At 43.9% G+C, this 16,632-nt stretch overlaps 3 protein-coding genes across 5 annotated transcripts in view; 1 reads left to right on the forward strand and 2 right to left on the reverse strand.

The window, feature by feature from the left end:
- Positions 1-1,195: 1,195 nt before the first annotated feature.
- On the forward strand, positions 1,196-2,640 carry MIXL1 (Mix paired-like homeobox). The gene is made up of 3 exons (XM_054022852.1): positions 1,196-1,280; positions 1,375-1,646; positions 2,017-2,640. Exons 1-3 carry the CDS (start codon positions 1,196-1,198, stop codon positions 2,638-2,640), a joined length of 981 nt encoding a protein of 326 aa, XP_053878827.1.
- Positions 2,641-7,395: 4,755 nt separating this feature from the next.
- Positions 7,396-9,469, reverse strand: LOC128834842 (eukaryotic translation initiation factor 3 subunit A-like). The gene is made up of 2 exons (XM_054023974.1): positions 9,005-9,469; positions 7,396-7,941 (listed from the first exon to the last, which is right to left on the reverse strand). Exons 1-2 carry the CDS (start codon positions 9,018-9,020, stop codon positions 7,427-7,429), a joined length of 531 nt encoding a protein of 176 aa, XP_053879949.1. The 5' UTR covers positions 9,021-9,469; the 3' UTR covers positions 7,396-7,426.
- Positions 9,470-14,214: 4,745 nt separating this feature from the next.
- LIN9 (lin-9 DREAM MuvB core complex component) overlaps positions 14,215-16,632 on the reverse strand; it is a 64,096-nt gene continuing 61,678 nt past the window's right edge. For all 3 annotated transcript variants that reach the window (XM_054022764.1, XM_054022765.1, XM_054022766.1), the window contains one exon: positions 14,215-15,617. In XM_054022764.1, the coding sequence (XP_053878739.1) occupies positions 15,512-15,617 (106 nt within the window). In that variant the 3' untranslated portion in view covers positions 14,215-15,511. The remainder of the gene's footprint in view (positions 15,618-16,632) is intronic.

Consider the following 16,632-nt stretch of genomic DNA (forward strand, 5'->3'; position numbering starts at 1 on the left):
CTAAGAACTATTTTATTCAGGGAGTACCCTTCGAAAGGAAGGCAGAGGCACATCATGTGAATCAAAGGGTCTAAGGAGAATGGTTAACTATTGTTAATTACAACAAACAACAAACAACAACAAAACAAACAAATACACCGCCACCACAAGTCAAGTGTTCTGGTGGTTTTTGTGATGACTGCCTTCCCCCGCACTCCACCAAACAACCATCAGGTGACTACACTTTCGGGTTACCGCTTTTATTTATGATGGATTAAAGCCAGTTTCTTTCAAATGCATGTCATGGTAGAAGGGAAAAATTCCAGTACATCGTGATATAAAGGAAGGGACTCCATAAAATAATGATTTGCATCTTCCATTTGAGGATTGTCCAGATTTCTAATGTTTTGTATAGGGCCAGCCCACATGTACAATTCCTTACCCGGAAATCAGAGTTTCCCCTCTGAATTTCCGCCCCAGAGAGCTTGGTTTCCAATCACTTCTTTTATTAAGAGTAGGAGTACTTGTGGCACCTTAGAGACTAACAGATTTATTAGAGCATAAGCTTTCCTGGACTACAGCCCACTTCTTTATTAAGAGTGACTGTTTTCGGCAGGTATCAACGTACGGATCGTTCAGTCACCAGCTGAAGGGTTTTGATTCCTCTAAAAAAAAATCACCCCAAACAGTTGCTTGTTAAACCAATCGAAACATTTTCTTCTACAACCCTTCCCGAGCGTCCCGTTTGGCCTAGTTACCCTACGTGTCTCAACCTATTTCTCTTGGCTTATCCATGTCCAGGCGCCCCATCCCTCCTGCCCACACGCCAGTGTTAGTGTTCGCAGCTTGGATTGCTGAGAAGACCTCTAGGAATAAAGCTCGCAGGGGATGGGCGCACCATAGGTTCGCACTTTTGTCCTCTTGAGTCAATCTAAGGTGTCACAAGTATTCCTGTTCCTTCTCCGTCCTAAGGAAGCGACTATCATCTGTCTCTCTCTCCCGCCGCCGCGCCCCCTGCATCCTAAAGAGACCGGCTGGCTCGGGAAGCCTTTGATCACCGGAGACCAACCTCCATCCACCCCCGGGGCGTCTGGCCTCTGCGCTCCCAGTATAAAGAGGAGCGTGGTGAGGCAGCCTCGTGGAAGGGGAACCCAAACACGCTGGTCTCTCCAGCCCTCTCAGCTACAGGAGCGCAGCGCACGTTGGGCGGAGCCCCATGGATCTCTATCCCACCCAAAATGCAGCCCACAGGGGGGGCCTTGCCCCGCCGGAGGGCCGCTTCCCTAGCGCCTTCTGCACAGGTAGGTCCGAGCTCTGTACGCATCGGATCCCCGCTGCGCCCCAACTCTAGCTCGGCATAGGCTCGCGTGGCTAACTTGCATTGTGTCTCTGCAGACAGGAGTGAAGTGGCCGGAGGTGGCTGCCCTTCCCTATCCCAGGATCTCAGCCCGCCCGCCTCGGCCACTGTGGCCGCTGCCTTGCCTACCCCGTTCCCCCCGGACGCGGCTGAGCTGGTGCCGTCCATCTCCCAGCGCAGGAAAAGGACCAACTTCACCACGGCTCAGTTGGAGACGCTGGAGCTGGTCTTCAACGACACCATGTACCCCGATATCTACCTGCGGGAGAAGCTGGCCGACATGACCCAGATCCCGGAGTCCAGGATCCAGGTGAGTGGGAGACTAGGGCTCTCGTGTCATTTGTAAGGGTGAGGCTAGGATCCCCCACACTCCCCAGCCACTTCGTGTGCGCACTTCCTTGCCTAGCCTTACCACACAGTACGCGGTCTTGGCCTCGGTCCTCCGCCTTGAGCCCTGGGACGCTGCTCCCATCAATGGAACAAAATCGCTCGATCATTAGACATCAGGCTGGTTTAACGTCTCTACCTAACCCCTCCGATAACCAGCTCTTTGCAGCGGCGAACATGTTTATTCTGTGGGCCTGATCCTGCCAGCTCGCAATCACAGCTCACTAGGATTCATAACACAGCATGGTGACACGTGTCCACATCCCTACGGCTAATATCTGATCTCTTCCCAGGTCTGGTTCCAGAACAGACGTGCCAAATCCCGGCGGCAGCGAGGGAAACCTTGCAGCAGTCCAGCAGCTGCAGAGCCTTTCCCTAGCCACAAGGCTCCTGCCAAAAATGCATATCCACCGGTGGGCATTCAGCAGCACACATCAAACACGGAGCAACACAATTACTTCCAGGCCCCCGTGGGCCCTTCAGGGGTTACCTACGCTACCCAGCCTCACTTTCCCAGCAATCATTTAAGCACTAGCGTAAAGGCTCCAGAGGATCATCAACCTCATTACGCGCTGTCGGGAGTAGCCCAGATCATTCAAATAAAAGAGGAAAACGCGGGACCGTACAAGTGGCCCTCCAAAATGCCCTTCCAGCCTGGGCTTGGGGTGGATTTTGAGAGTGTCCCTCCGAATAGGACTATCGGACCTGACATGAATTTTCTAGTGCCCTCCCTGCCCCTTTCAGCCGGTGCGAGTAGACATGGCGGTATGGGGAAGCTGTGTGGTCCTCACGCCCAAACGCCCCAGATTATGCATGGACAATATTCGCCCGTCTCTGATGCAGAAGACACCAGCGGCTATTCGGAGTCCGGTTCAGAGTGGGAGGAGAGCACCTTAACTGCCTTCAGGGGAATCTGAAGAAACCATTCAAGATCCGCGCGGGGGGTAGGGGAAGGCAAAAGGAAATCTGTGTAAGAGTTAATTTTTAAGCAACGTTTTGTAATCCTAGAGTTTTAAAAACGGCGAATTTGTATCTTTTAGAGTGATAAAAATAAGTCTTGTAAGTCACAGGTCCCTTATGAAAAGGGCATTTATTTGTGAGCTCAGGTGTCTGGCAAACAAAACTGCTAACCAATCATCTACCTGGTGTAATTTTAATCAGCCAGACAACCCCACCTAAACATAACTATTTTACTCAGGAAAGGGAGACATGGCAAGAATTAAGTCCGTGCTAGTGCCTGTGAAACAAGTAGAAAGCAATTTCTTAGTTTCCTTATTTTTAAATAACTTACAGATAAACAACACTTGTTTGGTTTTTTGACTTGTAGCCTAATAGGCAAAGGGGAGTGACTCGCACAACTCCGTATCTTCTTTACACAAAGCCACTGAAAACGCTACTGGTGAAACTAGCCAAGAGGGACGCTGGAGGTTACCGTAATCCTAGAACTGGTACAATTCCCTCTCACATCTCTTCCTAAAAGTTTCCTAGCAGCAGCCGTTGAATAACATGTTGCAGAATGCCTGTCTTTCACTGAACCCTAAGAGGTTCCTAAAACTCCTTGCTGCCAGGCGGGAGGGAGGGAGTGGCACCCAGGATCACTGGTTTGTGTAATAGATACATGGATGTACCGAGCCACTGAAAGCTTCTAAGCGTCTTCGTAGATCGCTGCATTGTAATTTAATCACAATGTTTTAGAATTGCACTCTTGAGAACCATATAAGAATATGACTGCCTCGTTTTGTGTCAATATGACTACAGCTGTGTGTGGGGTAGGGTTAGAAAGGCGCACACAGTATTGGAGAGAAAACCTTGCACATGGTACTATCTTCTCAGTATAATTAAATGAAGCTTAGTCTTCTTAAATGTGTAAGATTTTAGATTATTTAATAGTTAAGATTATACCCAATATCAACAAATTTAGGAGTGTACAGAAGACCCAATATTTCTGGGCGGTTCCACCCGTTTCCCCCCTTAATATACATACAAGTGTGTATAACAGAAATTACCATGATGAATACAAAACTGTTCGCTAGCTTGAGGATGAAATTAAGTGCAATAGTAAAACTTTATTTTATCTATTTATTTTAAGTAAGGTACATGGGGCTTGTAAAACTACCATTGGATGAAAATACAGCTCGGCTTGGAAAATAAGAACAGACTGATACTCAGTTGACCTAGCAATGAAGATTTAAAAAAAAAAAAAAAAAAAAACCCACCCCACACTAGCCAGTTTAACTCCTAGTTTATTTATTTTTGCATCTTTATTTAACCTTCTGTAGAAGGATTAGGAAACGCCTGGAACTATGTTTTGGAAAACCTGTGACATTTTTTGAGAAGAAAAATAAATAATTTGTTATACTTGCTTTTCCTTATGTGCCATTTTCTAAATTCCTGAAGGCAGGGATCAACTCCTTCACTATGTTGCATTTCTAGTGTAGAGCAGACTCAGACAAAGGGGAGAGGTACTGGAATATCCAATCTGCAGCTTCTGTTGCTAAATCAGGTCAGAAACCTGTTTTGATAAATTGCAGCTCAAGATTGAATTAGAGAGCAGGTTTGAACAATAGTCAACAAAATGTGTTAATTTACCTCTGAGTCATAATTTGATTAGCACAGATGTTGCTGGGGGGGGTCAGGGGTGGGGAGGGAGAATGTAAATCCTAATTGCCCTTCTAGCAGTGCAAAAAAAAAAAAAAAAAAAGTTTGAAACTTTGAGCCAGCAAACTATGTAAATCTAACATGCCCTACCACCCCATGAATTAGGTTAGATGTTAACCAAAACCGCATAAAAATACATCAGAATCTTTCTTCAGTTAGTGTCCTCTTAACGGTGTGGATAGTAAACTTTCTTTGAAAGGCTCTATACAATTCCTCTTCAGAAGGCCCTAACCTCTTGCGAATACTTAAACACAGATTTAGCTAAATTTTAAGCATCTGAATAGTCCCATTTACTCCAATAGTGCTATTCGCCTGCTTTCATGTGACTATATAATTTTCAGATTTAGTGTCTTGGAACCTAAACTGGGGTTCAACTAATATGGGGAAAATTCCCACAGGTGAAAAGCCAGTGTAAACTGAACCTATGCTTAAAGCAAAATCTAAAGTTTAAAATGTTAAACATTAGAATATCTCCAATATAATCAATGAAGATTTCCCGTAACAGATCTGTAATAGCAGCTAGCTAGGTCAACCAACTGTTCCTGTTACCTCAGATGAGGTGACTGGGAATTTTGTCACCTGTCTTTCCTCCAAACTGGCCTGGGGGAGCTTTTCAAAAGAGAAAGAAAACTCCAGGATCACATAACATTACTTCTGCTACATTCCCCACCCAAATCATATCTTGGTCTATGGCAGGGATGGCCAAACTTATTGGCCCTCTGAGCTGCATACACTAATCTTCAGAAGTTTGAGAGCTGGGGCTTGGGACTTCAGCCCTGCAGGAGATGCCTGATGGGGTTTGGGGTTTCAGCCCTGCTGCTGTTGAAGCCCCACACCCTGGCAGGTGCACCCTGTTGGGCTGAAGCCCTGAAACAACGTCCCCCACCCACTGGGCAGAAGCCCCTACCCCACCACCCTGCTGCAAGACAGAGGTACCAAGCTCCCCCTTCAGTCTAAGAAGTGGAGAATTGGGGGGAGAGGGGGCCCTCCACTAGCTGCATTCTAATGATAAAAGAGCCGCATGTGGCTCATGAGCCACAGTTTGACCACCCCAGGCCTAGGGTGACTGTGCACAAGGTTCATTTTCGGCTGGAATGAGGAATAAAGGAAGGGCTAGATTCTCTCTTGGGGTATGTCTACACTACGGGATTAATCCGAATTTATATAATTCGGATTTGAAAAACAGGTTGTATAAAGTCGAAATGTATGCGGCCACACTAAGCACATTAATTCGGTGGTGTGCGTCCAAGAACCGGGGCTAGCGTCGATTTCTGCACCGTTGCACTGTGGGTAGCTATCCCATAGTTCCCGCAGTCTCCCGCGCCCATTGGGATTGTGGGTTAAGATCCCAGTGCCTGATGGGACAAAAAACATTGTCGCAGGTGGTTCTGGGTACAGCCTCACCTCCTCCCTCCCTCCTCCCTCCCTGCATGAAAGCAACGGACGGCAGACAACCATTTTCGCGCCTTTTTTCCTGGGTGAGTGAACACTGCAGACTCCATACCACGGCAAGCATGGAGCCCGCTGAGCTCAAGACAGCAGTCATGAACATTGTAAACACCTCGCGCGTTCTCGTGGAGTTTATGCTCAGCCAGGACCAGAAAAACGAGGCGAGGAGGCAGCGGCGGCGGCAACGCAGCGACAAGCATGATGAGGACATTGACATGGACATGGACACGGATACAGAATTCTGTGAAACCACGGGCCCCGGTGCTTTGGAGATCATGTTGTTAATGGGGTAGATTCTATCCATGGAACGCCGATTCTGGGCAAGGGAAACAAGCACAGACTGGTGGGACCGCATAGTGTTGCAGGTCTGGGACGATTCCCAGTGGCTGCGGAACTTTCGCATGCATAAGGGCACTTTCATGGAACTTTGTGACTTGCTGTCCCCTGCCCTGAAACGCCAGAATACCAAGATGAGAGCAGCCCTCACAGTTGAGAAGCGCGTGGCGATAGCCCTGTGGAAGCTTCCAACGCCAGACAGCTACCGGTCAGTCGGGAATCAATTTGGAGTGGGCAAATCTACGGTGGGGGCTGCTGTGATGCAAGTAGCCAAAGCAATCACTCAGGTGCTGCTACGAAAGTTAGTGACTCTGGGAAATGTGCAGGCTATAGTGGATGGTTTTGCTGCAATGGGATTCCCTAACTGTGGTGGGGCAATAGACGGAACCCATATCCCTATCTTGGCACCAGAGCACCAAGCCACCAAGTACATAAACCGCAAGGGGTACTTTTCAATGGTGCTGCAAGCACTTGTGGATCACAAGGGACGTTTCACTAACATCAACGCGGGCTGGGCGGGAAGGGTTCATGACGCTCGCGTTTTCAGGAACACTACTCTGTTTAAAGGGCTGCAGCAAGGGACTTACTTTCCGGACCAGAAAATAACCGTTGGGGATGTTGAAATGCCAATAGTTATTCTTGGGGACCCCACCTACCCCTTAATGCCATGGCTCATGAAGCCGTACACAGGCAGCCTGGACAGGAGTCAGGAGCTGTTTAACTACAGGCTAAGCAAGTGCAGAATGGTGGTAGAATGTGCATTTGGCCGTTTAAAAGGTCGCTGGCGATCATTATTGACTCGCTCTGACCTCAGCCAAAGAAATCTCCCCATTGTTATTTCTGCTTGCTGTGTGCTCCACAATCTCTGTGAAAGTAAGGGGGAGACCTTTATGGCGGGGTGGGAGGCTGAGGCAAATCGCCCGGCTGCTGATTACGCACAGCCAGATACCAGGGCGATTAGAAGAGCACACCAGGAAGCGCTGTGCATCAGAGAAGCTTTAAAAACCAGTTTCATGACTGGCCAGGCTACAGTGTGAAATATCTGTTTGTTTCTCCTTCATGAAAACCCGCCCCCTTTATTGACTGATTTTCTGTAAGGAACCCACCCTCCCCCTTCCCCCAGCTTTCTTTCAAACCAAATAAAGTCACTATCATTTAAAAATCATTTATTCTTTATTAATAGATTAGAAAAAGAGGGAGGGAACCCGGGTGGTATTTGGGAGGAGGATTGCTGGGAAGGAAAAAGCCACAAAGAAAAGGTTAAAAAAATGACAGCCTTTTGCTTGGGCTGTCTACTGGGGTGGAATGGGAAGGTGTACGGAGCCTCCCCCCCCGTGTTCCTACACGTCTGGGTGAGGAGGATACGGAACATGGGGAGGAGGGAGGGTGGAACAGGGGCTGAAGCGGCAGTCTGTTTTCCAGCAGCCGTTCCTGAAGCTCCACCAGACGCCGGAGCATGTCTGTTTGCTCACGCAGCAGCCCCAGCGTTGCATCCTGCCTCCTCTGGTCTTCCTGCCGCCACCTCTCATCTCGAGCGTCCCTCCTCTCCTCACGTTGGTCCCTCCTGTCCTCACGTTGGTCCCTCCTGTCCTCACGTTCACTGGCTTCTTTCCTATACTTTGAAACTGTTTCCTTCCACTCATTCAGATGAGCTCTGTCACTGCGGCTGGATTCCATAATTTCAGAAAACATCTCATCTCGCGTTCTCTTCTTACGACGCCTTATCTGTGATAACCTTCGGGATGGAGGAGGGAGGCTTGAGGAATTTGCAGCTGCTGTAGGGAGGGGAAAAAAGAGAGAATTGTTTAAAAAGCTACATTTTGCAGAACAATGCTTATACTCTTTCACGGTGACCAACACTATTCACATTACATAGCACATGTGATTTCTGTGCAAGGTCGCATTTTGCCTCTTAATGCTGAGTGCCTGTGGCTTTGCTGCTAGAGATCACAGGTCTGGGCAACAGAATTCGGCTTGCATGCGGCCATGGTAAGCCATTGTCTTACAGCTTCTGCGCCCTCCTTTCCCACATACCAAGCATAGCCTGTAGAGTGCTGCGGTTTTTCTGTTAACATTCAGCAGCAGCAGCAGAAAACAAACTAACCACCCCCCCTCTCGCCATGAATTCTCTGGGATGATCGCTGTACCCCTCCCCCCCACCGCGTGGCTGGTATCAGGGAAGATCCCTGCAGGCACCAAACTAACCACTCCCCCGCCCCCCTCCCGCCATGAATTCTCTGGGATGATCGCTGTACCCCTCCCCCCCACCGCGTGGCTGGTAACAGGGAAGATCCCTGCTAGCCAAACGCGAAAAACTCAGGGCCAATTTCCCATCTGCGCTTGGCTAACTGCAGGGAAGGATTTATTTTCCGCCACAGGCAAACAGCCCAGTAGGAACGGCCACCTCTGTCCCCTTAATTAAGTTCCCGTATTTCAACCAGGTTACCAGGAGTGATATCACTCTCCTGAGGATTACACAACAAGATAAAGAACGGATGTTGCTTGAATGCCAGCAAACACCGGGACCATACGCTGCCAGGCTTTGTCAGGCAATGATACCAGATTACTTGCTGCAAGCATGGCGTGGTCAAGTGTCCTACCATGGAGGAGGGAATAAGGATGCACTGCCCAAAAACCTTCTGGCAAGGCTTTCGGAGTACCTCCAGGAGAGCTTCATGGAGATGTCCCTGGAGGATTTCCGCTCCATCCCCAGACACGTTAACAGACTTTTCCAGTAGCTGAACTGACCGCGAATGCATCCCAAGTCCTCAGGGCAAAGTAATCATTAAAAACCGTTTGCTTTTACAACAAGTTTTATATTTTAAAAGGTAAACTCACCTGAGGTCCCTTCCATGGGGTCAGAGTCTTGGGTACTGGCTTGGGAGGGTACTTCAGTCAGGGTGAGAAAAAGATCCTGGCTGTTGGGGAGAACGGAGTGCTGTGTGCTCTCTGCAAGCTCATCCTCCTCCTCCTCCTCTCCCCCATCGGCAGAATCCTCAGGCGTCGCTGATGAGACTATCCCCGACCCAGAATCCACGATCACAGGTGGGGTAGTGGTGGCAGCCCCCCCCTAGAATTGCATGCAGCTCGGCGTAGAAGCGGCATGTCCGCGGCTCTGACCCGGAGCGACCGTTTGCCTCCTTTGTTTTTTGATACGCTTGTCTGAGCTCCTTGACTTTCACGCGGCACTGCTCAGAGTCCCTATTGTGGCCTCTCTCCATCATGCCCTTGGAGATTTTTTCAAAAGTTTTTGCATTTCGTCTTTTAGAACGAAGTTCTGCAAGCACTGAATCCTCTCCCCATACAGCGATCAGATCCAGTACCTCCTTCACTGTCCATGCTGGTGCTCTTTTTCGATTATCAGCCTGCATGGTTACCTGTGCTGATGAGCTATCTGTGGTCACCTGTGCTCTCCACGCTGGCCAAACAGGAAATGGAATTCAAATGTTCGCGGGGCTTTTCCTGTCTACCTGGCCAGTGCATCCGAGTTTAGATTGCTGTCCAGAGCGGTCACAATGATGCACTGTGGGATAGCTCCTGGAGGCCAATACCATCGAATTGCGGCCACACTATCCCTAATTCGAAATGTTAAAATCGATTTTGGCGCTACTCCGCTCGTCGGGGTGGAGTACAGAAATAGATTTAAAGGGCCCTTTACATCGAAATAAATAGCGTCATTGTGTGGACGGTTACAGGGTAAATTCGAATTAAAGCTGATAAATCCGAATTAAAGTCGTAGTGTAGACCAGGCCTGTCCCCTTTGCTTTGCCACCACTCTTGGCACAAAGAGGCCTTGATGACCCTCTTGTGGAGGAACCCTTAATGACTCTGTTGCCAGTGTAGATCGCTCCTATGGCAATCCCATTCTTGGACCAAGGGGAGGCATGCTACATTTAAAAAAAAAAGATTTTTACTGGCTGTTCATGGCTGGAAACCAGTATGGACCAAGGCCTGAGTTCCATAGTAACATGCTTTGTACAGTGTACACCGAATGAGGCAGGTCTCTTTAGGAGCCATTAGTAGTTTGGGCAACATTACTAAATTGAATTAGCTCTCTTATAACATATGCATGCCATCTATTTGAAATGGTCTTCATTTACTTACCTAGCAGGAGAAAATGAAGGATGTCAAAAAAGTCTGCGGAAATTCCAAAATCAATGAACTTTGTTTAAAATACCAGTAACAATTGCTATGTATCACATCATTTAGAAACTCCAGGCACTTAAAAATAATTAAATGAGTAGGTAAAGACATCATTAAACTTGTACTTCCCACATGATAAGACTGGTGTGTGTTTTATTAAGTACACCTCTACCTCGATATAACGCTGTCCTCGGGAGCCAAAAAAATCTTACCGCATTATAGGTGAAACTGTGTTATATTGAACTTGCTTTGATCCACCGGAGTGCGCAGCCCCGCCTCTCCGGAGCACTGCTTTACTGTGTTATATCCAAATTTGTGTTATATCGGGTCACGTTATATCAGGGAAGAGGTGTATAAAGAAATGGAAGATTTCTTACCCAATCATTTCTTTCTAGTAGTAGTATCCCCTAGAATCCGTAATGAATGGACTAAGCCTTTTTCCTGCAGAATTCTGAGGTTTTGTTGTCAGAGGCTCCAGGAATAAAATCTGTCCCTCCCTTCCTGCCACCAGAAGAGTTCTTGCAAAGCTCAAGATAGTTAAGCACAATATGAACATCACAAATGCACTTACCTTTACACAATTTCATCACAGCCTGGAAACCTAAAACATATTCTGGCAATCAATACAACTGCTAGGATAGATCAGATTGAGATGGAATTACTAGAAAGGAAATTGCTCGATAAGAAATTTTCTATTCTACTATATAGCACATCCCATAGCAAGTGGAATGTAACAGTGTATCATGTAAGTGAGGAGGGAAGGAGTAAAGCAGAATTATTAATTTTGTTTATATTAAGGTAGAATAAAAGAGATAAATTCCTTCATAAAACACTTTTTAAAGTTAAGCAATTATTTGGTAACCAAACGGATGCCTCCGCAAAAGAAGAGAAACCTCCTTTGTAGAGTTCAATACATGTATGAATGAATACCATGAGTCATGCTCTCCACATTTCCTGTTCATTGTCCCCTAGGAGCCTTGTAGAGTGAGTCTTGATTCCCCTCAGGGAATGACTTCCCAGAAGCACAGTCATATAGTTTAAGGCCAGAAGGGACCACCAGATCATCCAGAGTATTCCAAGTGAAGCAGGATTTAATTGTCTTGGGAAGGGCTATGAGGCTCTGGTTTTTTGGATGGAATGAGAAAAACATGACCAATACGTATACGAAGAGGAGTTGTCAAGCATTTGAACCTGGAACCTCTTGTACATAAAGTGAGAATCAGACTTGTAGACCAAGCAAGCTACTTGGAAGCAACCAAGCTATTTGGTTTCCACCAAGCAGATCATCTTTACCAATGACAGGTCTAATTCTTGGTCTTTAGATTGGCACTCCATGGTATTGTTCTTCTTGAAAGATGAGAGGCTTTTAATCAAGCCTTGAATTAGGGGCTTGCAGAGGAACACTGCTATTTCCTTGCTGGTCAAAGCATGCAAGAAAGAGAGAGAAGTGGTCATATGAAGATCTAGGAAAGACAACTTTTTTGGCATCAGGAGTGGACTGCACTTGGTAGAGTACCACCACTTAGCGCTGGTCTGAATGCACTTTTTGTACTGATGTAACTATGTTGGACTGCAACAATTAAATCAGTACAAAAACTGTGCATAGACTCTTTGATATACTTAAATCAGTTGAACCCCCTATTGTAGATGTAGTTATACCAGTTATACCAATATAAAATATTTACATTTCAGTACATTTACTGAAATAAGCTATATCAATAAGCACTTTTCTATTGCTATTGCTGTTTCCATTAAAGGTTGCAACTATTTCAATTTCTAATCAATACAGTTAAATTCTGTAGATAAGCCTTACATTTACCCCACAGTCTGATCTGTGGTTCTAACAAGTCAGAAGACAAAAGCAGGGGCCCAGGAAATAATCTGAGCATTACCAATGGATAGCCAATCCTACAGAGCCCAGCAGGGCATCCAAGTCCCACCAAGGAGAAGTCAAGCAAGGGGATCCAGTAAAGCCCTGCAAGGTACTTGGTAAGGGTGAGCTAAGCCCAGAGATCAGCAGATAATCTGAGTTTCTCCGAGAGGAAGATGAGCCCAGCAGTGGCCACCTAATAATATTTTGAACATCTGCATGATCTAAGTGGTATTTCACTTTGGAGTCTTAAATGGACAGAACTCAGAAGAATACCACTCCACCTTGCTCAAGTTGATCTCTGTTGCTAATGATGCCTGATTAGCTGCTTACAAAGCTTGGAAAACTGTACAGACTGCCCTTAGTCTCGTGGACTATGGGATCTTTTGGGCATAAGTCCCCTTCTAAAAGGGTGACTATGGTCTTTCATCTTTGGGGCAACTGCTGTACCACCCTTTGGTACCAGCGATGGTTCCTGTAATTTATGAGATTTCCCTGTGGTTTAACTTAACATTTTAGTGTTATTTGCCATTCCAATACACATCGCATGAGGTCCACTAAGGTAGAGAGTAGGAGAAGCCCAGCTTTTAATTCTGTTTGGAGGACAGATATTTTCCCTTCGTTTGGGGACCTTCTTCCTCTGTTTTGCCTCATCAGCCTTGCAGCTATAGTATAAAAACATGCAAAGGAAGGAAAGTATGTGGCTCTGTTGGCCTTGACTGAGCCTGGGTGCTTCTCTGCTGCTGTGTACTCTCCTCTTTAGTGGAGGGCAGAGAGAGCCTAGCAGAGGTACTGAACTGGAGGACCCAGAGGGTTGAAGCCTCAATGCACACGCAATCCCACAATGGAGAAGAGGGAAAGAGGAAGACTAGAAGTTGAAATGGGATCACTACTGCCTGAAAATTGAATAAAAATAAAATGTATAAAGCAAACTGGTTGATTTCTTCCAAACTACTAACTTGTTCCACTGCTGCAGGGAGAACTTAAAGTGGTGGAAAGTGTGGTGAGTCTCAGGGCCAGAGCTCCCAACAACACATGACCACCTTAAAACTCTACAGGGAAGAGGCGCTATCATTTCTTAATGATTGTGCGGGAATTCTAGGATGCATATTTCATCACAACACAACAATCCGATCCTACATAAATATTATTCTTACATTAGTGATCTCAAGATTTAAACATGACATCCTTTTGGAAGAGCAATGTACAAAATTCATTTAAGTTCACATTAAACACACATATTGTTCAACCCCCCAAATACAAGTGCACATGCATAGTTTTACTATAAAAATCGATATTATACAGTTTTTCCTATTACAATAAATATATTACGCCATCCCACAGCAATTATAGGTAATTCAACACAAAACCTCAACAACTTTCAATTGGTATTTTCTGTTTAAGAGTATTCTTTGAAAGAACATATTTAGACATCAAAATCAAGATAATATACAAAAACACTGCTGTCACCACTCACAGATAAGATTGTGGTATTGTGATGAAAATATGTCTCTCTTTATATTTGATAAGAGCATCTATATTATATAGACATTGGCCTATTTGGCAGCCTGATATTTAGTACACTAAAGTCCTGATCCAAGCAGTTCCACTGACATCAGTCAGTACCTAAGTACCTTGATGAAGTGGGAAAGACTGAGCACATTGTGGTTAACCCTACTGTCAATTCAAAGAATATGGCTGATTGGTTCTGGCAGAGGACACTTTACCAGATGGAAGTAAAGTAATGGGGAAGTAGGGTGGAAAGGGGAAGCATATAAAATTATATTCTAGGGTAAATCCTCACAAAATGTGAAATTTAGGTTTAGATTTGTAGATTTCCATGTGCAACTCATCAGGATTACCACTTAGTACTATTCTGTAATTTCCCTTGTATTTTTTAAAATCTCTCCTAAAACACTCACCTTGCCTAGCAAACAAAATGCTGCATTTTTATAAAATTATGCACATTTTTTTCTGTTCAAATGAAATTGGACCTACCTTTATGTGCAAGAAGTTTGCATTTTTGTAAAATATATCAACTCTCATAGGTCAATTTATTTAGAATTAGAAATGTCATTGAGAATAAAAGACTTATGGATTTCTTAATTAACAGAACAACTTTAGCTAAATATAAACTCTGCACTAAAGTTTTGCAGTGGCACAATACCATCACAATACAGAAGTATTTTTTTAAACTATACAAAATTCCAAAATTGAAAATAATGTTTACATTTTCTTTATACATTAACATATAAAAGACCTCATTTCATGAGGCATCCAAAAGAATCAAAACATCTCTACAGCTATCTCTGAAAATTCAAATCTGGAAACAATTTATTACACTGAAGCTTTACAAGACTATTAAACAAACAATCCAATAACCACTTTTTACAAGATTAACATTCCAGAATACACTTGGAGGCATTTTTTAAAAACAGTTCGCAACACTGGTTATCTCATTTGTTATCAAAATCTTTTTATTTATATATGTTGGATATTGTTGAATAACCAGTTATCTAAGTTGAAATTTGTGCAAACAATAAAAAATGGAAAACCAATATGTTATCAGTCATTTGTATAAAATATCAATTACAGGACCTTTTGCCCTGTATGGAGGGAAAAAGCCATAGGACATATGTTCCTGGGAATTTAGCAGTTATGTTTTTCTATTCCTTCATTAGACTCCTTATATAAGTTATGATAAATTAAACATTCCAAAAAGGTATTAACTGATTTATAGAGCAGCCAGTATCCAAGTGTACAATATCTATCTATTCACTTTCATCTATTTTCTGTCCATATTCTGCTGCTGTTTCGTAAGGTCAGGAATACACATACTGCTTCACCACACTGTAGACTAAAGTCTGAGATGGTGACTCACAGGTACTAGAACTGTAGCTTTCAAGAACAAAGGACTGCCATACAGCCACTGATTTGTACCATTTCCTCTTCATTGTCTTCAACACATCAGTAAAGTCATCTGCATGAGTTGGGTAGAATTTACCCAAACTTTAAAAAATAAAGTTGATATATTCTTAGTTGAAATTGTATGAAAGCATATTCGTATACTTTCAGTTTAAAATAAAAAATGTAGTTACTAATAGAAGTTAGCTGTTAGCAAAACTACTGTATGTATATAACAAATGGCAAAATCTAATGTACGCAGGCCAGTAATGCTGGTTTCTTAAGAAGCAGTACAGTTTACCTAAAATGGCCTTTTTAGAGGTTCTCTTTTCCCTTATCTCCCCGAAGTCAGGATATTTGGTGAAGCCTATGTAAAGGAAGAGGATTTCACAGAATTACATGCTGTACACTTGAAATAGACATCCTTTTCAGTCTCTGTTGGTGTTATTGGCTGCAAAGGCATGTAAATTTCCCATCTGGCTCAGGCCACTCTGAATATGTGCAACATGGATCTCAACATTATTCTGAAAACAACTAAAAAAAAGAAAGAATGGTTAAATCTCACATTTTAAGACTCAATTTATTAACTTATCACACCTGAACATGACTATAATGAACAGCAACTGTCTTCAAGCCAAGGTCTGAAACAGGAAGTAGTAAAAGTTTAGAAGGGCCAACATGCCAGACAGCAATATATCTTTATCAAATTCTGTTACTGTAAGGGGAGAGGTATAGCTCAGTGGTTTGAGCATTGGCCTGCTAAACCCAGGGTTGCAAGTTCAATCCTTGAGGGGGCCATTTAGGAATCTGGGGCAAAAATCTGTCTGGGGCTTGGTCCTGCTTTGAGCAGGAGATTGGACTAGATGACCTCCTGATAGTCTATGATTCTATAAAAAGAGCAAAAAACATTATCTGGGCTACAGCCCTATGAAGCCAGTAGGAAGGTTCCTATACCTACATGCCAGTGTATAGGTTTTGCATGATTGAAGTTCATGGAAATATATGACTATAGTGGTCTCCGATAAAGTATATAAAAGGAAAGCTTCGAATTATTTAAATCCATTGCAATGTTTGATTTGTAATTCTGCTTATAGTGAAGTTTAGTTAACAGTGGAGTTTTTCCAAAGGAGAAAAAAAAATACAGTGGTGGCATCCTTTTATTATAGTAGTGTTCTATGCTTTAGAGAATTTAGAATACATTTAGTGGAAAAAAGTGATTTTTCTTTTAATATTTAAATTAGGGCTGTCAATTAATTGCAGTTAACTCATGCGATTAACTCAAAAAAATTAACTGCAATTAAAAAAAATTAATAGCATTGTTAAACAATAGAATACCAATTTAAATACAAATTTATTTTTTTTGATGTTTTTCTACATTTTCAAATATATTAATTTCTATTACAACACAGAATACAAAGTGTACAGTACTCACTTTATATTATTTTGATTACAAATATTTGCACTGTAAAAATGATAAAGTATTTTTCAATTCACCTCAGACAAGTACTGTAGTGCAATCTCTGTGTCGTGAAAATGTTACTTACAACTG

This window comes from Malaclemys terrapin, chromosome 3 (assembly GCF_027887155.1).
Source record: "Malaclemys terrapin pileata isolate rMalTer1 chromosome 3, rMalTer1.hap1, whole genome shotgun sequence".
Classification (NCBI taxonomy): Eukaryota; Metazoa; Chordata; order Testudines; family Emydidae; genus Malaclemys; species Malaclemys terrapin.

Coding starts and splice junctions, on each gene's coding strand:
- MIXL1 (XM_054022852.1), top strand. CDS start 1,196: ATGGATCTCTATCCCACCCAAAATGCAGCCCACAGGGGGGGCCTTGCC. Junction 1,281..1,374: donor CCCTAGCGCCTTCTGCACAG/GTAGGTCCGAGC, acceptor GTGTCTCTGCAG/ACAGGAGTGAAGTGGCCGGA. Junction 1,647..2,016: donor TCCCGGAGTCCAGGATCCAG/GTGAGTGGGAGA, acceptor ATCTCTTCCCAG/GTCTGGTTCCAGAACAGACG.